Source organism: Phaenicophaeus curvirostris, chromosome 2 (assembly GCF_032191515.1).
Source record: "Phaenicophaeus curvirostris isolate KB17595 chromosome 2, BPBGC_Pcur_1.0, whole genome shotgun sequence".
Classification (NCBI taxonomy): Eukaryota; Metazoa; Chordata; class Aves; order Cuculiformes; family Cuculidae; genus Phaenicophaeus; species Phaenicophaeus curvirostris.
This window is the reverse complement of record NC_091393.1, coordinates 87528986-87552318: the sequence shown is the minus strand read 5'-3', so window position 1 is coordinate 87552318 and position 23333 is coordinate 87528986. Positions and strand designations below refer to the sequence as shown.

The 23333-nt window shown below is 35.2% G+C and overlaps 1 protein-coding gene across 2 annotated transcripts in view; it reads right to left on the bottom strand.

Annotated features, from left to right (window-relative positions):
• Positions 1–23333, bottom strand: part of LOC138718343 (usherin-like) — a 156140-nt gene that overhangs the window by 65678 nt on the left and 67129 nt on the right. For both annotated transcript variants that reach the window (XM_069852768.1, XM_069852769.1), the window contains exons 12-16: positions 22336–22531; positions 18454–19095; positions 13159–13342; positions 7923–8086; positions 3701–3859 (exon numbers count right to left, since the gene is read on the bottom strand). In XM_069852768.1, coding sequence (XP_069708869.1) covers positions 3701–3859; positions 7923–8086; positions 13159–13342; positions 18454–19095; positions 22336–22531 — 1345 coding nt within the window. The remainder of the gene's footprint in view (positions 1–3700; positions 3860–7922; positions 8087–13158; positions 13343–18453; positions 19096–22335; positions 22532–23333) is intronic.

The window sequence follows — 23333 nt, the reverse complement described above, 5'->3', positions numbered from 1 at the left end:
CTCACACCTTTGATTTTGATTAATTTCATAGTGTAAGACCAAATATTTCACCTTTCTGTGGTTTCACTTCCTCATTTCTAAAACAGTGCTTAATAGTTCATTTCTAAAGCATTTGATCTTGAATGAAAAGTTAAATAGAAGTACAAATAATTATTTTAAAAGTATATCCAAAACCCATAATTACCTTCTTCACCCCCTTCTTTCCATTACATCAGACAGTTTTTTAGCACTTTTTAGCAGCCATGACCATGAATAGCTCCTAGGTATACCCTAGCAGCAGTTACACATCTTAGTCATTACAGTGCAATATAAATTTAACGTATAACCATACAACTATATGTTGTTTTGCCTTAAGAAATAACAAACATTGAGTAATATACTACATGACAGAGCATGGATACACAAACTTTTTCAGATTAAAAGGTGAGAATGCAGCTATTTCTAAGTCCTTTCTTCATGTCTGTGCTGGCAAGTCAGCCTTGAGTACAACTTAAAGAGGAGGACCACAAAAATATTAGTATTGCTAGATATTCAACCCTTGACATTGTAGTACAAGAGCAGCAGTGTCAGTCCACTAATTGCTTACAGTGCTTCAGCTACCTATAGCAATCACAAACTTAACACTGGAGTCCAGCAATAAAGTCAGCTTCATGCCTTCCAAACCCTGGTACTTCAGAGGCAAGGCTGCAGAATGGTTCTGCCAGCAGCAGCAGCAATGGTTGTGACATCCTGTGCATCAACAGAGAGCAGGCAAATGATGCACCAGATTTCAGACTTGGTTGTGAGATTCAGGTGTTTCTTCTTCACTTTAAGGTTAGCATACTGTCCGCAACTTGCAGTGCAAGTACTCAAGTGTACTCTAGAATTGTTGAGCCCTTTCTGAGCTGCATGGACACACTTGCCCTGGCTGAAACGCTTCTAGGCACAAGAATGGGCACTATAGCCAATTTGACAAGTGTTAGACAAAACTGTTGGACAGGCTGGCAAGAATCCTCAGATTAGGAGCGTGACAAGCAGTTGCTGTGAAGGACACCAGCAAGTAGGAGCTTGCCATGTATCCAAATTCCAATTTTGTGGCCAGAGAAAAGAAAGTTCACAGAGACAGTGTGAGTCAGCATGCTAGAAACTTGATAGAGCTGCACTTTATGGAATGATAGGATCCCTATCCTGTGGACCTTTAACTCAGAAGAGTAACAAAGGAAAACAAAAAAAAAAAATAAGGAAGCAAAAAATAAAATAAAGAAAAAAATCCAGCGAGACTGCTACCATCTGCAGCAAGTACCACAAATCCTTCTGAGATGAAAAAATAGGAGTATTGCCTGAAATACATCCTAGGACCTCCTCCCTCCATAATCCAACCCTGCTCTAGAACGATATTCTGACCTGAAATCTGATCTAGAACGAACAAATGAGCTAGAACTCCAGAAACAAATAGTCCTGAACCAACCTGTGAGCTAAACCATGATCATTCTCCAGAACCAGCAAGTGAACCAGAACATGAACTAAAGCCAACAGGTAAGTTAGAACACGATCTAGAACCAGTGAGATAGAATGTGATCTAGAACTGCCTCCCTACCAAACAGCCAACTCCAGAATTCATATGTCCTCTTGAAACTACTACACAAACACCGCCCTACCTCTACAAACAACCAAGCCTGAAACCCAGCCTCTGGGCCAACCCAGATTCTAGGGCCCCACCTCTAATGTCAACAGCAAGCACATTAGTTTCCCCTACTCACATGTAAGGATTGGAACAGATGGATCACCCAGAATGCTGATATTGTCTGCCAGAAGACTAAATAGCACCATATCAACATTATGAGAAAGTTCAGTGTTGACGAACAATTGATCACCAGATGGTACCTTTATTTCAACAGGAATATAGACTAGATAAAATTGGAGAAAACACAAAGGTAGAAGGTTCTAGATTCCTCAGGTGAACAATCGCACGTTTAGCTACATAAATAAATCATTAGAAACAAGATAATTTGGGGTTGGAACTGTAAAGTAACTTTGGGGTTGGCTTCTTTTCACGTTTTAGAGCAAGTATGTAATTTTCTCCTCAAGGCAGGGATTAATATCTCCTGAACCTCTGGTTTCCCCGAGCAGTTAGGAAAACATTGTTCTAACTGGGCAAGCTGCAATACTATCAGCCAGATCACCAGGCCGATTTAAAAGATTATTCTTAATTTTCATTGGGAAGTTCAGTGTTTCTATAAAACTTTCATTTAGCCATAAGATAATGTTTATACAGTTGCACTCCCGGGGCATTTAATAAGCATTACATTCCATAGTATACTGTGAAAAAAGTAACATTATTGAAAGTTCTGACAGCATTAACAACGTATTCTTGATATTCAAACACCAGCAGCAGTTGATTTCACGTCATTAATTAAGGGGATTGTCAGAAAATGTCAAAAACATCTTTTGAAACCAAATCCGTGCTTTTACAAAATAATTTTTTGTTAAATAGAAATGTGTTGATGTCTCATAAATGCTAAACACATTCAGAATTATTCACTTTCTATAAAGTATGTAGATTTAGTCATGAAATAACATTCTCAACAATGCACTCAGTTTCAAGTACATTAGAGACTACAAATTATGACAACTTAATAGCTTTTCTTTTGAAATTAATTCATATTTTTACTAAAGTTAGGCTTTTATACCAAATTAGGGAATTTGAATATTTTCTACTAGCTCTCTAAACATTTTTGTAATATTTCTTTCTCTCCTTTGAATCACTTAATCCCCACACTTACACAGGTTCGCATACCCTTGGTAATGGTAGGCACTGTAGACTGTCCAAATTCAGAGCACAAGCCACAGAGTAATCAACTGTAACACAACAGCATGTACCAGAACACAAAAATGCCAGATGCATTCCAAAGGATCTGTCCTTCCACTGAATAACAGTCTTTTTTCTTCCTTCAGGGTACATTCCAATAATTAGACTCAACGTCTACAAAATATTAATGCTGCATTGGTATGAAACTGCAACAAGCTAGAGAAGCCACTGGAAAAGAAATCAAATCTTAGTGGTACTAAACCACACCTGTCATCTTAAAAAACACTTGTGTGCCATATATACATAAAACCAGTACCCAAAGCTATCTTCTTTTCTTTGATAAGAGGATCAATAGTAGCACAAAATGGCCTTTCCAGCTGAATCCTTGAGGACTGCCTTCTGAGGATCCCTTTGCAAGCCTCAACATGAGAGAAGTGCTGCTGCTAAAGGCAAATCAGGAGCTACACTGATAGTTTAACAGAAGGTGCTAAAAGTTAGAGACCACAAAAAGCTTTCCTAATCTGTTAACAGTTTAAAACCAGGAGGATGAAAAAAGCAAGTTTAAGCACATTATGGCCTATTCAATTCACTCTAATTCTTTCTCTGGGACTTTGCCTCTTTTAGATGTTGGAGCCTGTGTATATTTGCAGGGAATGCTTTTAGGGAGTCAATTAAAGATTTGCAGATTAAAAAGTAATTTTGGGTGACTCAGTCTGCAGACTTTAGACTGGACTACTCATTTCTTTCAAATAAAATTAATAACACCGAACAGTAACTCACTAAAGGAAAACAGAATAGTGTATTCAAAATCAGAGTATGATAATGACAGAAATATGAAATAATTATGAAAAATTGCACATATGTACACACACAAACACAAAATCTTTATGTCATCTTCCTACAAATACTTACTATAAGGGTAGTAGTCCTCAGTTGTATAAATTTCAGCTTCATCCCTATACAGCTGGTAAGTAAGCCTGTTAGAATTTGGAGAGTCGGGGGAACTCCATGAAAGACTGATAACAGAGGAATTAAGAACTTCTCCTGTAGGAGGAGGTTGCTGGAATGGAGCTAAAAAATACACAAAATCAGATGATGTATAAAAGAATGTAATCAATAATCACACAAATTTAAATAAAAATGCAAAGAAATGGCTATGTTTTCTCAAAGAAAAACCACAAAGTAAACATAGTCTCTCAGACAAGACACTAATAGACTAAACTGTTCTACCCAAATGCTCTCCAACAAATCTTTTTATCCAAGTACAGGAAACAAACTTATACATTTAAACAAATAACAAATAAACTTAATCTACCATCTCTCCATCAAATTAAAGCAAGTACATCACAATCTTCCAATTTTATTTTTTTTTTAATATATAGATCTTTAATTTATTTCAAGACCTCTATGAAACAGGAACATGTTTATCTGGTCACATTATTGAGGTCTAGAGTTAAATTATAATTATTTGTTTTTCAGGGGATTCATTCAATTTTAGCACAGGCTAGGCATAATGTTCTCTAATAGAACAGAAATGGAAAGTCCAACTGTCTATAAATTTTACTGAAGTGTTACAATAACCCTACTTAATTAAATGACAAAAAAAATAGAAGGGACAAATTTAGAAGGTTATTTAGGCAATTCACTTCCATTTGTTTCCAATGAAATTTAAATGAATGAGAGCGAGGTGTCTAAAATTTGAAGAAATCGGCTTGAGAATCTTATTTACCAAAATACTACTCTGATATCACCTCCATTAACTTTGGAAAATGTGCTACTTAATTGCAGTAATATCAATAAAGAGAAAAACAAACCTGAAAGTTCACAAGCCAGAAGTCTCACATTCTTAGAAAAAGCAATCAAAGTCCCTCCTGTGTCTCTTTTGTAACTCAACTGTATGATCATGGTCCTTTCTAATATAACGGCTACTACTCAGAACTTAAACATACGCATAACATAACGCATAGATAGACATACAGAGATATACACATGCAAATAAATACAGTTTTACAGTTGGGCTCTGTCTTAAAGGTCTTTTCCAACATAAATAATTCTATGATTCTATACTGATATTATCATAAGTCCCTGTCCTGCTACGAGATCTCCAGCCAGCCTGTTAGACTAAGGAAAGCACTAGTCTCTGACCCTCAGTCATTAGCACAGTATAAGACTGTTGTTGGCAGGTAGTAATTGCTATAGCTTGATTTCAAGGCAGATTGTGCCATACCCTTCCCTCTTCACCAAGGGAGGGAAAACCAAAGGAGTGTGGATCTAGAGGAAAGCATTTTGCTCCAGAAATGAGGATAGTCGAGGGCAGTACAGAAATCAGTACAGAGGGCAAGCTACCAGGAGCTGGATCCAGAACCACTCAATAAGCTTTTCTCATTTACGTTAGGTGTTACAGAAAAATGTCAACATTAGAAACAAAGAGCTTTCCACTATTTCTTTCTCCTTCTGATTATAAACTATCATTTTCACTATGTGGATATTTGTTCAATGTACACAATTAACCAAAAGTTATTTATCCAAACCTGTTCATCCAAGCTAACAGAAGAAAAGAAGCAAAAAATGAAGCTGCAGACAAAAAAAGGACATGAGGACCTCAAAACATACAAGTGATAGATGTAGAGACTCACCCAACTTCAGTAGGTAACATTACACCTCAGCTTTTAATCCAAATCCAAAGTGTGAGTTGCAGCTCTTTATTGAGAGTAAGATATTGAAAATCCCTGCTGCTACTGCAGCCTCAAAGCTAAGAAATAGCAGAAAATATTTCTAGGGTTTGTTGGATTGAACAGAACACAACCATAATCTCCCATTAGAAAACAGAAGTTGTTTTGCTGCCCATCTAGAGCTTTTGAGGTCAGCTCAGTTAGGATGCACATGTACATTAAAGTGTCTAAAGGAGTAAAGTTTAAGTACCAAAGGCAATAAGTGCTCCTAAATCCCTTTGACATTTCTGGAAATTTCTGTCCAGGTAATGCACGCTAACATAACCTGAGCAATCACACAAATTTACCAGCATTACCTTCATTCTTCATTCTCAGTTTCACACCATTGCATGTTGTTCCCACACGTTTGCTGGTTTACATTTTAGACGTGTACACAAAGTACTCTATTTCAGGTTTATCATGGAGCATCTGAGATATTTTGTGGGAGAAAAATTCAAAATAGGTCTTTTCCTTACATAATGCTAGTTGGACAGTGGCAGCAACTTAAGTTTGCTTGCCTTGGCAAAGACATGACCAATAATGATATGTGTCAACCAAATACTGCATTGCAATGAAAATAACTATAAATATCAAACTAGACAAAGCTCTCTTTTCTGTGCAACAAGTTAAAATATTTTGGTATGAATAACCAGAAGATTGCAATTGTTATATCATTTATGTCCAGAAGAGGACTCCGCTTGTCATTTAGAATACTGCCTGATGCATTTTTCTAACTTTTTATCTGTCATATTATTATAAATTTTATAGTTGAATTGCTATTGACCTTTATCCAATGTATATCCCAACATAAATAAGTAGGTTGTTTTATGTTTGTAAAGCACTTAGAAGATGAACAGCATCATAAAAATGCCATGTATTACTATAATACATTCAGTTGAAATATCCTGTATCTTTTAAAGAAACAAGCCAATCAACAATCTGTACAATGACTAGGTACTACAACTTCAGCAGAAGAGTATGAGGAAAAATAAAACTGTATCTAAACACATCCAAACTTTGAGGAAAAAAAATTACCTTTAGAAACAAATCAGTGTCTTTCATCTATCGTATTTAGAGCACTTTGCATTCTGTGATGCATGTTAGTTGAAATTTAAACCAATTTACCATTAAATACAAACTAGCACCAAAGTGAGAGCTCTCTGTCCTTGTAAATGAACTCTCTGTGTGTGTACATCTCTGCTTGCATATCTATAGCGTGCATGTATCACAATGCTGAATGTCATATAAACGCCTATGCAGAATACACACTGAAATATTTTATTGAAGGAGGATTCAGAAACATACTCAGAGATTACTTGGGAATGTCTAACCCTGTTGTAGCATTACATGTGGCTACCTGAGCTAACTTGCACAGCAGGTCCACTATGGCCATTATTAATTATGCCTGCTGACAGAAATGACCAATTAGCATTTGCAGAGTATGTCATTCACTGGTTACATGTCTTCCAAGACTGGGTTGTTAACTATGTACAGCAGTAAGCTGTGTCATAAAAAAATGTAACACACCTTTTTCAGAATTGGTTGAGGTACTACCCACAGTTTAGCGTTGCATGGTTTGATGTCTTCAGAGCCCAGTTCTGACCACTGAACTGAAGGCAACCTAAAAATTTAATTTTCTTATACATATTTTTTTCCTTTTCTTTAAAATCCCTGCCAGCTCACTGAATATGCACTGGTGAGCAAACCTCAACATTTAATTTTGACTGCTTATGACACAAGCAAAGGCTAAAATTGTGCTACCTCTTCATATCCAGACTCATTGCAAGGGCAGAAGTTCCATTGCAACATGTCTCATTACAATTTATGATCTGACCATCAAAATGGCATTCGCCCCACCTCATAGATACAAATCTATGATGCTCTGTTACACCACATCACATATTTTCCCAAACTGGAAGAAAAAGCCCCAGGAGGACAAACGCAATGTTCCACTGCACCGCATAGAAGATTTTGATTTCACAATTAGCAGGTCTTCAACAGACCTTCTGTTCTTCAGACCTGCTGAACACAGGTCTCTTATCTTCTGTCAATGGCAGGAAAGATGGCTAAACTGTAAATTGTACAAATATTATTGCATTCATGTGGCTAAAAAGTGAACTCTGCATTAATCACTACAATGAACATAGTGGGAAACGCAAGGAAACTATGGTGACTACTTCCCCCCCGGGTCAGACTGTAAGCATAAGCTGTGTGCATGACTTAGAGCATTTGGTACATCTCTCTAGAAAATGCTCCTAAGCAACTCCCAGTGCAAATCGCCCAAACTTCAGGGACCAGAAACATGAAGGAGCAGGGGGGAAGTCAAACCGAGTTTTAGTACTGCTGACCTAATGTAATACTCACTAAATCAATAAAAAAACATTAATTTGAAGACATGCTTTTAAGCCCTAACATTCACTTACTTTTACTGCAGCCAAATAGATTGTGGACATCCAAATTACTAGCATCGGGAACACAGTTGTCACATTTCAAGCCAGTTACAAATTGTTTACAAACACACTGTCCAGTAACAAGATGACAAGTCCCACTAATGGCTCCTGCAGGATGACAATTACAGTGCTGACATCTATAAACAAAAACAAGTCAAGGAAGTGATCAACACACATTAACACTTCAGTTAAGCGCAGTGGGGTTTTGTTTAAAAGATTCTTGGGTAACATAATTAAAAAATCATAAACAGTTCTGTAGTTCGAGTCACAGCAGAAAAATCTATTAGCCTGATAAAAAAAAAACAACTTACAAAAAAGGTGCCTATTATAAAAATAAACATTAAAGCCTCAATTCCAGAATAATGCTCTAATTGAGATAAAAACTGCTTAAAATTAAAGAGCTTTTATATATATTGATCCATACACAAAAAAGAAAATAACGTTTGGTAATAACCACATTATGTATTTAGTCCTGCAACACTTACTCCCAACAGCCTTTCTGGCAGAGCTGTGGAGTTCAGTGATACATGTGTAACCAGTTTCAAAGGCTTCCAGATAAAATATGCAAACCCAACTCAGATGGAACTAGGCTTTTGTTGAAAATAAATCAATTAATAATTTCTTGTCCACAAAAGCAACTTGAAGTTGGAAAAAAAAAATAACATGTTGTGAATAAAGGAGAACGAATGTAGACAAAAGTGGAAGAAAAAAAAACTCAGCTTAAAACAGTGAAAAGAAACAAAATAGCAGAAATATTAAGATTATAACAGAAAACACATTTTCTTTGCAGCCTGATAGACAAAATAGAAATAACCAAAAAGAAAATTTAATTAAACGTGTAAATTACGTTTTTTTTAATTTTATTTTTAATTAACAAAGAACAAAAACCCTAAAAACATTGGTATCACACAAATGCCATATTTCAGTTCTGTAAATCTTTCTGGCATCAGTAGCATGCTTTTAGGATTAATTTATGCTTTGGGTTTTCCATGTGAAACTCTCACAATCGACTTGTTTTTCACTTGATATACTGGTTCCCCACTGACATTCATTTATAGCAGGGATACTATTGTCAGATCATGCAAATATTCAAAGACTCAGAACATCTCAGAAGTTAAGCAAAGCAATTTTTTTCCTTACTGCAAGCACTGTTACGCTACGCATTGCAACACAGACTGCCATTATTAGTCATAATGAGAAGCCAGCAACGGCAAATAAAACTTTGTCCTTTGGATTCTAATTTCACTATATTTCACTGCAGACTAGAACAGTTTTGGAAAAAAAAACCAAAAAAACCATGAACTGGGAGAAATGTGGAACTGCAGAGCATCCAAAATGTACTGGGAAGCCTGCAATTCACTCTTCTTGCCCTGGGCCAGAAAAGTACATGAGCCTAGAGGAAATTTCAGGTCCCAAGATAATGAAGTAGCAAAAAGGCCTTGGAGAATTCTAGGGGAGAGACAGTCAAGCCATGTCTTCTTTGCTCTCCTAACCCTAAGACTATACAAGGGTTGTTGATTTATATTAGGCTGATATTTCCTTGGCCAGTTTCACCAGAGTTGAGGAAATAGCTGGCAATGCCTTTACACTAGTTGAATTACCGTATTTCTAGCCATCACCTTGGTCTGTCTCTTTCTGTCCATATGAAGGCAGAAATAAAAGTGAGTTCAGTTATGTTTTAGGTGTCGGCTTTTTAACACAAGAGAGAGAGGAGGAGAGGGTGGAAACTGTTTTCACATTAGGACACTAAAATTCAGGTCAATAATCAGTGAAATTGACATTAAATGTGACAGATTTTTTTAAACAAGTTTAAGAAAACTCTTTACATACATTTTCTGCCCATCACAGAGCTCTCTATATTAAGAGTTCCTTCACTCCACAGGAGCTCGTGCTGTGTGATCTCCTGGGTAATCATTCAACACCCTTAAAAAGGTTGATAAAAGCTAAGTCTGCAAAATAAGCTGCAAATTTGTTTTATGGACTAATATCCTTTTGGGAATAAATAAAATACATTTTCTCTTGGAAACCACTATACTGTAGCCTGCTCTCTTTTATAGTCAAGAGAAAAGGGCAATTTTTTCAGTCTGTATTAAGTCTTTTCATCTGCAGACAGTGCATCCAAATCTCCCTTCAAACAAAGGTTTTGTTTAGATCATTTAAATGTCATGATTGAAAAACATGGTATAGTTACAGAAAAAAACAAAGAATTATTTGTTCAGTAAGACTGGACTTTATTATTTCATAATTTCATTACATGGTGCTATTTATTACACATTTAGTTGAGGGTGTTATCAAAAGCGTCTCAATAGATAAACAGTAAAAGACAAGCTTCTTACTGCTTTTGTGTATTACTGCATTTCTTAGGAATAAGGGTCCCCCGAGTATTCCACTTTTCATTATCACTTGCACATGAGAATCAAATTCAAATCAAATTATACATACAGTCATAGTAATAGTTTTAAATGCCTGGCAGGGTGGGGCTGTTTCTTTCTGCTTGTTGCATTTTCTTCTAGGGCAAAGGTAGGCTCCCTAACTCCACCTATACCTAGGCTCCAGGTCTTGCAAACAGCAGCATACATATCATCACGTTCTGTTCCATAGGATTATACATCATATTTGTGTAACCACATGCATCATTTCCTTAACTGCAGAACACTAGAATCGCTTTGTTGTTATGCATAGTTCATGCTTTTCAGTCAGGACTAAGGATTCAGTCAATTAAGGATATTTTTTTTTAAAATAACCGATTCTTTGAAACTTCTCATGTAAGAAATATTTTCAGCATTCTTGTTAAAAGATACTCTGATTCACTTCAAGATACTCTGAGTCAAATATATTTGAGTTTTATTAAAACAGAATTATATATAATCAAGGAAAACAGACTTAAAACATGGAAGGAGAAATGTCAGGCCAAGATGAATTGCAATATTGATTTTGTGAGGATAAATGGTTTTTGTAATATTAATATAGAGAAACCTTTATTACATTGACTCTCTAGGTGCAGTTAGAGCCTCTCCAGCAATCTGTTTAAAATCTTCATTTTTCATCCTTATGGGAAAAGCTCACTTGCTAAATGGATTTCATAAACAGTAATCTGTCAAGATATATATATAGATAAACAATTTGTGATGTTCATTGACCAGTTCATTATAGTAAACAATACAGAAGTAAAGCATTTCAAATGTGTACCAATGGCCACAACCATTACAGATCTGTTCAGACCACTGCAAAAATCCAGTATTTCTAATTCTTCAATTGTTGAGGAATTTTTTCTGCTTTATAAGCTGAAATGCATTAAAAAAAAAAAAGTGGAGTTGCTGTTTTATCTCAAGAACATCACAAAACAAATCAAAATACACATTCCTCTGAGAGAATTTTAAACCCTCACAATCTCTGTTTGTCACAACTTTTGCGCCTTTTCTGTTATTCTGCCAAGACAAATACATCCTTGCCACTGCAGATAGGTCATTCTGTAACCACAGAGTCCTTAAGACACTTGGAGTAAGGATAGTCTGAATGACTTTACAACTTCACAAAGAAAAAAAAAGCATATTACTCTTTTTATGAGTGTATTAACAGCTAAAGAAATGAATTAAAATAGACAAACAAAGATGTGGATTACCATTTTCAGTGGATAAACATTCCCGCCTTAGGAACAGAGGTACATCACCCAACAAGGTGATAACCAAAAGGAAGCCAAGCATATGCAACACAAGTTAATCACCTTAATATACTACAGAGCAGTCTTCAATACTGTCATGAGGATTAAGTAGCACTAAGGCATTAAAGCCAATTCTGATACAAATTCCAGAACTCTAAAAAATTTCTATCTTTACTACAAGATCTGGATCTAGATAATTCTAGATATTTCCACATTTTGAATGTCACAAGATAGTTCAAAATCCAGGCACTCAAAGGCCAGTATCTAGTTCAGGAAAGATCCTGCTTAACCCAGACACAAACCTCTCAGTCATCATCTCCTAAAACTGAGGGGAAAAAAGAAGTCTGTTTCATGTAAGTAAAAAAAACCAACAAACCATTAATAGTGAGGAAAATATATTTAAAATGGAACTTTAATACTACATAGATTTTATTCCTTACCATTAGAAATGACAGGAAGTGCAAATAGGAAGTCCTAATTTTTATAGATTGCTTTACGGCCATTAGCAGATGCCTCTGTGACCCACAACATTAAAAATAATTTTAAAACTCTCCTAATGAATGACAGTGACATAAAAGCTCAAGTGAAAAATCTGCAGAATAATGTCAAATATATGCAAGATGACACTGATAACTGCCTAAAAGCATGTGTACTCCACACCAGCTGGAGGAAGGGAACACAGAGAGGGGAATATTGTGCAAATTTTGCTTCCGCCCGTGTTATTTATTTTAAAGAAAAAGATACTAACTATAACATTTTAACACCATCAGTCTGCATGAAAATGATAGCATTAGAGCTGAGGAATCTTTCTAGACAATATTTAGAAGGAAATTGAGATTGTGGGGATTAAGCAGGAAAGATGATCTTATAAAAGAAAGACAGAGCAGTAGCTGGAATAAGAATGCACTACCGATAGATATATCTTTCCCCTTACATTCTAGGGAATATAGCCATATAATTTCAGTGTAACTAGGGGCCCCAGGCTACATTAGATAAACAATTTACCCTGTGGCACATAACTAAGTGCTGAAAAAGACAACACAGCTTCAGAAAAGCAGATTTTCAAGAAGAAAGGTGCTGTGAGCTGCTGCTGTTAAAAATAATTTGGAAAGATGGGGATATCTAATTTTTTTTTCCCATTAAAATGTCTTCCTGAAATCTTTAAAAGCATGCACTGGTTATAAGAATGGCGCATTACCTGCGTTATAATAGTTAATGATTAACACCTCAGAAACCAACATATCTTGCTGAAGATGCAAGGGAAATGTAGAGAAACAATTCCCAAATAGCTATAACAATAGATGGTATTAATTTTATATAAGCTTTTGTGTTGTTCCTACTTAAGTCTGTGGCAGAACTTCTCTTTCCTTCAGCTCATGGGAGCACAGAGGGTTGTATAACATACCATACGTAAATCAGAGTGCACACATTAATTCAAAGGAGGATTAATGTAAATAGAGTACATCTTTTCATTGTCACTGAGACTTTTTACTATGAGAAAAATGCAATGAGGAGGTTATAAGTGATCTGTAAAAATCAAACACTCACCTCCCTGTGACAGCGTCAAATCCAAAATAAAGTTCTTTGCAATGTTCACACGTCTGTCCTGTTACAGAGGCATCTTGGCAAATACATTGGCCAGTTAGTTTATCACAGATCTGACTCACTGAACCAGTTATGTGGCACATGCATGGCAGACAGCCAGTGACACTGGATGGAGAAAAATAAAAACCTGGAAAAAAAGGGGTTTTGAGAACAGGCGATATACAAAAAATGATCACAGCATTACTATTATTGTTATTATTATTACCTTGTATACAATCAAACTTAGATAACACACACACCAACTCAACTAAAGCGATATAGTTCTCCTGCAGAGCTGAGCTTCTCAATCTTCTCATTGGCACTTTGCAAAGCTATTATTCATCCTCCAGTTGCTAACTCAGATTTATTTTTTTTTTTATTCTCTCTTTAGACTGTAGTTTAGACAGAGTAAATGCAAAACAGAGGGAGTAGAATAATTTGTCTGTGGGGAAAGTAAAGACCCAAGGACATAAGAGTTACTAATTAATGCACCACAAGCAGCAGGAACATAAAAAATAACGTACAAGAACAGATATTTGTCTGTTCTAGTCCAGGATCTCATCTCTGATAATGGCCAGCCACAAAACACAAGAAATGCATGTATTTTCTTAAGAAAGTCTCTTAATGTTTTTCAGCCAGTGCTTGGCTTACTCCTTGAAACATGAAGATATTTCTTAGGAAAACCTGCATTTGATTAGCATTCCAGAGTCTAGGTAATATTTATATTTTACTCTTCCTCAACATATAGCTTGTATCTCATGCAAATATTTTTATAGAAACTAATAATTTGATGGAAAAAAAGTACTTATCTGCTACTAAAACCTCTTCTTCTTTTTGTCCCTGTATTTTTGCCAGTTATGAACTGGAACATTCACTTCACTTTCCAGTGTATTTCATATGCTTCCGATCTTTTATCCTTTTGACCTAAAAAGTAATCCTTATCTATGCAAGTCTCTAACCCGTTACTGATAAATACAGTTAGAGTTTACACACCTCTAATCTGGTCATTGAAGAATTTACCTATAATTCACAGCCTTGCCTGAAAGACCAAACAAAAGAGTTTTTAAGCACGTTTTTCTAGAGATGCCATATCAATTGTATAATCTATTTTACTATTTATGAACTCCTTCCATTCTTTTCTGTATGTCTGATCAGAAGACAATTGAAATAATGGAATACCTGTAAGAAATACAATTACATAATTTCCAAAATTATTTTCTATTTTTTCCTGATTATTAACATACATTTTACTGCGGTGTTCACACAAATTGTTTTGCTTTTTTTTTTTTTCCATTGGAGTAGTACAGTCAATTAAAAATGTAGCAAAGCGTATGAGTTCTGCAAATGATGGTGAGACAGTAATAATTGGCACTTGTTAACTGCAAGTACCTATCTTAGACAATCAAGTCCTTAGACAGGGCCACTGACACGAGTTTCTATCTCTGTCAGCTGGTTACTCTTAATTATTATTGCACAACTTCAATAGAATAATTTCAACTGTCACTCAGATACACAATTTTTCCACAGACATCTCAGACACCTTCCCTCTCTAGCCAGTTCAATCAGTTTCTTCATAGTCATGCTCTCAGTTATCCAATCTTTTTGTTGTCCAACAACTTTCCGATGTCCTGCTTTATAATAAAGAGCCCAAAATTGTATTTTAACATGTCATATCGCCCAAGGCGTTATTATTTATTTTGTCTTACAAGAGATAGCTTTATATATACACCCCTAGGGTGGTATTCTCTGCCTTCACAGCAGAGTTGCACCGTGAGCTCATATCCAAATATCAGAGGAACTAAATAAATTGAAAACATTAGAATTTTACTGCTCAGATCTTTGTTCAAGTTTAGCCTCTGGTCCTCAGTGAGATAAATCTCAAGTGGACAGTGAAGTGATATCAGTCTCCAGTTAAGATACATTCACATCATAAAAAAAACATGCTGTTGGCACTTTATTCCAGAGAGGCCCCAAACTGAGCCACCACAGAGACTGAATAGCTTGAAGTTATTAGTGAGGCAGCGTGCATTATATTATCTCATCCTGCAGTTGCCTGTGCAATACAGTGCCCATCCTGTGCATAAATAGAGGAGACCATTTCCTAGCAATGTCACTCTTGAGCACAATGAATGACTCCCCTCAAAGAATGTAAGAGAAAGATAGGAAATAAGTTTAAGCCTGGACTCCTGCAGAAGGTCAAAGCATGTCTTCAGGACCCAGTTTATAGTTGCAGTAAATGATAAGTGCTCAAGGCTAAAACAGATCCTTGTCCATCTGAAATTCTGCATGAAACTGATGTCTCACAAAATATTCTTGAGGGTAAACAAACACATCTCTAAAAATTCATTTTAGCTGAGTAGGAATGATCACTACAGCATATATTGGTTTTGTCACAGCAGTGAAATTCATAATTATAAAAAGTTATACTTAAACATAAAACATCCTGGCTCTCCTAATGTCATAGCCTGCAAACCACTGTACAGAAATGAAGGATTCAGTACGATTTTTTTATAATAATCTTTTAGAAATGTTCAAAAAGCTTAACTAAGTTTCTGTATACTACCACAGTGGGGCTTTTTCCAGAAGTAGCAAGTAAAGTTACAATTTCTTTACAAGCAAATGTGAGGGATAGGAAAATAGGAGAAAGTCCTCCCTCATTTAATTTATAAGTAAATTGACACAATTAAACATAGACAAAAAGAGAAGAGACATCAGATGACAAATTCGTAGTGTTTGTTATAAACATTATTATTTATTCCCACCACCTACAATTTGGCAGGAAAGAGTAAGAAACAACTTAATGCAAGCTTAATTTACAGCAAGGTTAGAAGGGCTCATAAAAGTTGCTTTATGAAGGATCCACTGTTGTATAATAGAGCCAATTTCCAATTTTAAGACAGCCACTGCAAATCTCTACAAGATCTATGTATATAACTAGTATTACGCTTACTCTTTTTCAGATTTTTTTCCAATTTGACCATAACTGATCACATTTGTCAATCAAACATACGCTTCAAAAGGAAGAATGAAAGTCATAGCAAAGTATTCAGCTCCCTTTTTAAATCATACTCTTACATTTTCTCCCACTGCATAGCTCATGGAAAAGGAACACTCAAACATTTCCTTTTACATGCTTACTAACTACGGCAGTAATGTTCATTTCTTAACCACAGTCTGTTTTTTCGAAATGCACAATTAACACTGGCAATGCTGTCACAACATAGTTCACGTTTTTCTGGCCAGAAGAGAGATAGTATATACATAAAATATATGGCACCTGGCCCCCATCCTACATGCTGTTTTACATATTTTCAGTATTCTGATCTGTGTTGAACAGTGTGACAAATTTTATCAAAGCATACAAAAGATGTGCTAATATGCGATGTTATTTTAAATACTACTAACTATAACAGACTTATAATTGCACATAATAATAATGATTAAAAAAAATAAAAAGACACGACCTGTATTCCACTAGGGAAACTCAGACTACATAGTTGAAAAGTCCCAAGAGCCTAAGAAGTCCTCAATCTGATTTTAGGCCTGCAAGTTTTAACTAGTTCTTTGTGTGCATTTTAATTAGGCTGTGTTGGCTAAATATATATTTGGAGTATGTTTTCTTACCTTTGTCCCAAGGCAAAGCTATAGGACATGTTTAGAGTACTTGAAACCAATTAAACTCTTCCATACTTATACAAAATATCAGTATTACTGGCAGGTTATATTCACCCCTGTTTTATAGAAAACTCCCCTTTGGAACATACTAACAAAGAATATTTATACAAAAGTTATATTAAATATTAAACATCTAAATGAGCTCACACCAGGATCAACACTAAAATGTCAGTGAAAACATTGTAGCACTGTGCTACACTAAGAACAATACAATGCTTTTACAATTCCAAGGATTTACATTTTCACCTGCAGAAGAGAGCTCAGTATTCAGCACATAAATGCTTATACTTATTACTTAGAAAACTTAAAAATAATTCTTACAGCAAGATTTTTTTTTAATTTTTTGGGGTTTTTGTTTTTTTAAACAGGAACTAGAGCGGACGTATTCCTTCGTGTGGCATGTAAGATTTTCTACAAACCAGTTTGTTCATACTATCAATTAAACCTTTTTAAACCATTTAGTTCAGCATAAACCCTGGCCTTTCTTTTTCAAGGACAAGGGCGGTCACTGACTCAGGAAGCCTTGACATCACTCCTCTGCCGATCTCTGATTAAGTGGCTGCTGTAGAGGGTTAGCAGGTCAAATAGCACTGGAGGAGGAACTAAGAAAAACAGAATGTAGCCTTATTTATTAGTATGTGTACCTAAAATAATTTAAATGAAAGTATTTTTAAAAATACTTAATGGAGGTTAAGCAGCTTTTTTAACCTCTGTTCAAATTATTGAATGGCATATTAAAACCAATGGAGCTATAATGTACTTTTTAATGTGACCTGCTACTTTAATAGATTGCATATATATTTAATTTGAACTAAATCTAAATCTATCTGTTTAATAGTATTACTAAGGGTAGGTTAATATTACCTATAGTTTCACTTTACACACCTACTTTTTAAAAATCAAAACAATAAAGTAGAACTACAGAGCTTCCCACTTATAACCATTTAAACTGTGTTTACAGTAATATGGTACAAAACCTTGAACTGATACATAGCAATTGCAGTATCATCTGCTTGTAGGACTGAACTGTACAAGCAGTCCTTGTGAAAGCCAGCACATCCCCAGCACAGCAAGGTAGGTGAATGCTTTTTAAGTGACATGTTTGCCAGTCTCATCAAAGTTTAAGCAACCACCTCTATACTTCCCGCCATGCTCAGCTTTATGCATGAAGTGCCCTTCCTGAAGAGCTTGCACTCTGTCTACCAAATGCACATTTCGCATTAGGAGGACAGCTGCTGTTCATCAGACTACGCTAGTTTACCTCTTAACTCAATGAGCAGGCCATGACGACTTGTATCTTTTTCTTAGTATCGAGAAGAACTAGGCCTAACCTTATGAAACTGCAGTAATTAGACAATTCATTCAACCTCTGGCAACAGAATAAATATTTGATGGAGATCAGCATGTTAATAGCTCCTTCTCACTCACACAGTTAGGAAGAAATGGAAAAATAATTAATAACGTAAGTCAGACACGTCAGACACGAAGCTGTCTAAACACATTTCTAAAAACTGCAGAAGCTATGATGATATCCAGCAAAGCACAACTTACTACCTCAAACAGATTGCCTTCCAGTTTCCTTACCTGGTTTACACTCATTACACCTTCTCCCCTGACGCTGAGGCAAACAGATACACTGTCCAGAAACACGGTCACAACTTGTTCCTGCCAATGTGCCTGCAGCATCACAGTCACAATGCTGACAGCCGAGGAGGTTGCTTATGCTGAGGTTGTACATATGAAGCATGCACTGGTTGCACTGAAGGCCCATTACACCCGGTTTGCAAGTACACTGTCCTGTTGAACGGCTGCAAAGCAGAGAGCCATTTACTGTACCTGCCTTATGACAGTTACATGGCAGACAAGCAAAGGAATTATTTTCGTTTACTTTGTGGTAGCCATCTAAGCATTCGTCGCATTGTCTTCCTCCAATGTTTGGTCTGCATGCACATTGTCCTGTCTTTGCATCGCACACAGTTCCAGAAACTGACCCTGCAACATTACATTCACAAGCCTTACAACCAGTTACATCCAGTCCATAAAAGTCGTCCATGCAGGTGTCACAGTGAAGCCCTTTCACTCGTTCTTTACAATTGCACTGCCCAGAGAGAGGGTTGCAGAATTGGTTCACTGAGCCGTGGCTGTTGCACCAACAAGGCTCACATCCATCTTCATTAGAATATCTGAGAGCTTTAAATCCGAAATTGCAACTATCACACCTAAGACCTGAAAGAGAAAAGGTATTAATAAAAAAAGAAAACTGAAAAGATTTTTAGTCTCAGTGAAGAAAATGGAATAAAAATACAGCAGTTAGAAGAAAAGAGAGAGTGAGAGGAAAGGATTAATATTATTCATCAGAATAATTAACAGAAATGAAAGAGCTGCACAAATCAATTGAATAACAGTGGCATTCCAAAAATCTGTTTACTTTTCCAATTTGTTTCAGAAGTGATGAATTTCTGCTGGCTTCTCAATATAATTCAAGATGCTTCTGCAAGAGATTCTTCATAACATTTCTAACACAAACCAGAATTAATCTGCCCCAGAAGAGCACCTGTTGCACAATCAATGCTTTTGTGAACTCTTCACTCTGCATCATAGAAATATGATATACAGGGAATTGCACTGGGCTCTCAATCTGTTCTGATAATAGTTCTATATATTACATTTAAAACATTAAGTAAATGTAGTACAAGTAGACTAATTATAATGAAGGATTTACTTAACACTGTCCTTCAGTTTTAACATTGATTCCATTTATATCAGTGTTTATTGTCAGCCCTTACTGAAAGAAAACATATTTTCCAGAACTGATAATGAAACATTTTTACCTAAACATACGATTTAGTTAACTCCTACAGTATATTAAAGTCTAAACTGTTTTCTCCATGCTTCATCCTGTGGTTTTATTAGCTGTGTTTTCAAAGACTGCTTGCTTTATCCCTGCCCCATGGGATTGCATTTGTATTTTAGTTTATAAAATGTACATTACAAGAAAGCAAACTAGATTATTATATGAAAAATGCAAATTCACATTTATGTATTTTCCCTTATAATGGGAAAACCCTTCACTATGAAGCCACCACTTAATTCTTGCATCCAGATAAAAATAAATAACAGTGTTCTAGCAAAATATTCTCATAATTCAAAAAATACAAACCCATACAAAAACGCATCTAACAACTTATATGTAGAAAAATAAAACTAAAATGGTAGGAAATGCATTATACATATGGACAAAAACTCAAAAACTCCAACAGAAGGCAAGTTCCTTTAACAGTGATGAATGACTCACCTAAGGCATATCATTTAATTTCAATAAGGAAAATAAAAAAGGACCACTATTGCTGCAAATTTTAAAAATAACTGTATTGTTAACAAGAATTATGACTCATTTTGAACTATTAAATTTGGTCTACATGGATTCATATCATATCAGTTTTAAAAATATGCGCAGTGCTTATTTGAATATGCCATACATATTCCTGACAGGTAATCTATTCCTAACGATACTGAGGAAGGCCTACAGGGCATCACATTCAATGTTAACAAGTACAGGGGAGTTAGCACGCTTGGCATTTAATTCACATTCTTCTACCTTTTTATTCTAGATGAATGACCTACTTTAATAAAATTATTGGTGCTAATGTATTTTACTGGTGATAGAATCATTAGTAAGATTTAACAGTTATGTTAACTCTAACAGTTCATGTTTCATAACATCGTAGTCCATAGTTGCATTTTTCTGTTATCGTGTTTTTTTTAAATAGATAAAATGACAATAGACAGATTGCTCTAAAAAACAAATTAGAAATCCAAAGAGGAAAGCTCATTGTTAAAGTTTGCCACACACGTTCTGGTATACAGAAGCTTATTTACAATTGGTTTGAAAAGCGAAAAAAAGAATCCAGTCTGGATATAATTAGGTCTTTATCCTGTGAACAAACACTTGCATAAGTACAGCCTCCCTCCATATCTACAGATAAATCTGCAGAAAGCATATATTTCCACATTTCTTGTATTACTATTTCAGTGGAAATAATTGTTATTATTATTATTGCTTTCCAAGGCAGAAAGTACTTAAATTATTTGTAGACAATCAAATACATCAGATGCAGATTGTGCGTTTCTTGTATACCAAACTCCCACCAAGTTAAGAAAGGTTTGCACAGATGCAAATGTGAAATATAGGCAAAGAATATACAATTCAAAAAGCTCTGAAGTCTGTTTTCTTGAATGTAAAGAATGGTTTTAAGATGCATGGAAAGTCATGGAGGTTATTTTGTGACTCTTAGCACCTTTCTTTATCATATGGAAAACACAGGCACTTGGTATTCACAGCAAAGAGCACAGAAACTGGGTTTAGAGTTATTTTCATTATTTGTTCTTGTTTTGGAAATTAAAAGGGAGAGGTAAATACAATATTGCAAATAAGTCAATATTCACAAGTCAATGAATTATAAATTAAGAGAAATTTGAACACTCAATATAATATAACCTACAACCATAGTTAGCTGCAAAAAAAAAAAACTGGTTGTGTTAATAATAAAGCAGAAAAAGATATCTTTTTTTTTTTTTTTTGAGACATATGTATAGTCTGAGACGTGTACAGTTACCATGCAAGGCTCACTTTATCAGGAAATTCTCCTTGCATAATATTCCCATATATCAACATTTCAAAGTGTATTATATATACTGTGTATTTGGGGCACTTGATAAATTTTGTCCTTATGTGGCTGTGGCTCCCCTCAAATACGCTGGAAGTAATAAATTGCTATAATCAAATCTAATTTCTGAAAAATACCTGTGGGAGTAACAAACAAAAAAGCACGTCTTGTAAAAAAAATGATAAATAACAGAGAAGGTAGCAGTTTATTATAATCAGCCTGGCGTTGAATTACAAAATTAAAATTATGTGGCCCTTGATAACTAAACCTGGCTATGTACATGATCTGTGGAATTATGTTGACTTATTTTGCATTTCATAGGAACAGTTCAAAGAAATATAATAGAAAAAAATGGAAAGATTTATCACAAAGGACCCTGTAGCAAAGAATATTTTGAGAAAAAAATCCATTTATTTTGGTCTATTAAGAAAACTAGCATAGAAACGATTTGCTTAGAACTCATTAAGTATAAAACATTTTGAAAAAGTGTTAATTTCCTAAAAGAAACATCTATGCAGTAAGCAAATTACATTATTTCTGTGACTTATTAGTATGGAGCTATGTAAGCTAGTGTAGCTATGCCATAAAGAAACTTCTAAAGGGTTGATTAAACTAAGCTTCAAGCTGTAGTTTGATAGAATTACTAAATTAATGATTTTTCAATAGTTAATTTCATTCATTTTTATAATCTGCCTTCAGCAAAGAAGTTTACTACACTTTTCATTTAGAAATCAAGTGTGTTTTATTTCCAGAGATAACAAGAAAAATGGCTCCAAACTCCTGCATTACACATACATACCAATAACATTTGCTTTGCACTTGCACTGGCCTGAATTTTGGTGACAGGTAATATCTCCATTGATTGTCCCAGAGGTATTACAGTTACAGGGACTGCAGCCATCAAGGTTTGACTGTTGTAGATTGTAGAATCCTTCCTGGCACTGATTGCATTGTCTGCCAGACACATGTCTCTTACAATTACACTGGCCTCCAATCTAGAAAGATACAAAATATTATAGAATGACGAACATATCTATTTTTAGATGATACATTCATTAGCAATAAGAATGGGAGTATGAGTCGGAGAGAAGAAAATTTTAAATGAAACAGAAAAAAAGTAAGCCTAGATAACACATACTTTTTTAACTTCTTGAGAGAGAAAAAAAGAGAAATATTAAACAGAGTGTAACTATCAGTTTTTAAATAGTGTTTACAAGTCTTGTTCTTTCACAACAGAAGGAAAAAAGAATTGAGTAAACATCTGGACAGAGAAAAATGCAAAGAATTATAACAAAATTGCATTGTAAAACCAGTGGCTTCTATTAAAACAAACTGCCCTTTTTTGAATCACAGTTACTGCAAAATACTACAATTTCCAAAGGTCAAGTTTTGTGGGTTTTTGTTAACATCATTTGCTTATTTATGTTAGTGAAAATGTAAGTTAAATAAGAACAAGGCAAAGTTGAAAAATTTCCTTTCTGATTACTCATCTGAGATAAACCATCTTGTCCTTTACAGTAGGATGTAACCCCTCAGTATCTGAAGCCCTTTCACTCTTTTCTTGGTTCAGCTGTGATACAAGTGTTCTACATCAGTCGTGGGATTCTCTCCTACTCCCTAAATGCATTGCTATTTGGAAGGATTTGAGGCATCCTTTGTTAGGTCCGGGCCATGATCTGGGAGTATTTTTCACATACCTTATCCAAGATTAAAGGGTTCCTGGAAAGCTATCTCCATTTCAGAACTCTGAAAGCCAGGAAAAAACCCAATCTCTATATTCATCATTTTCCAATATGG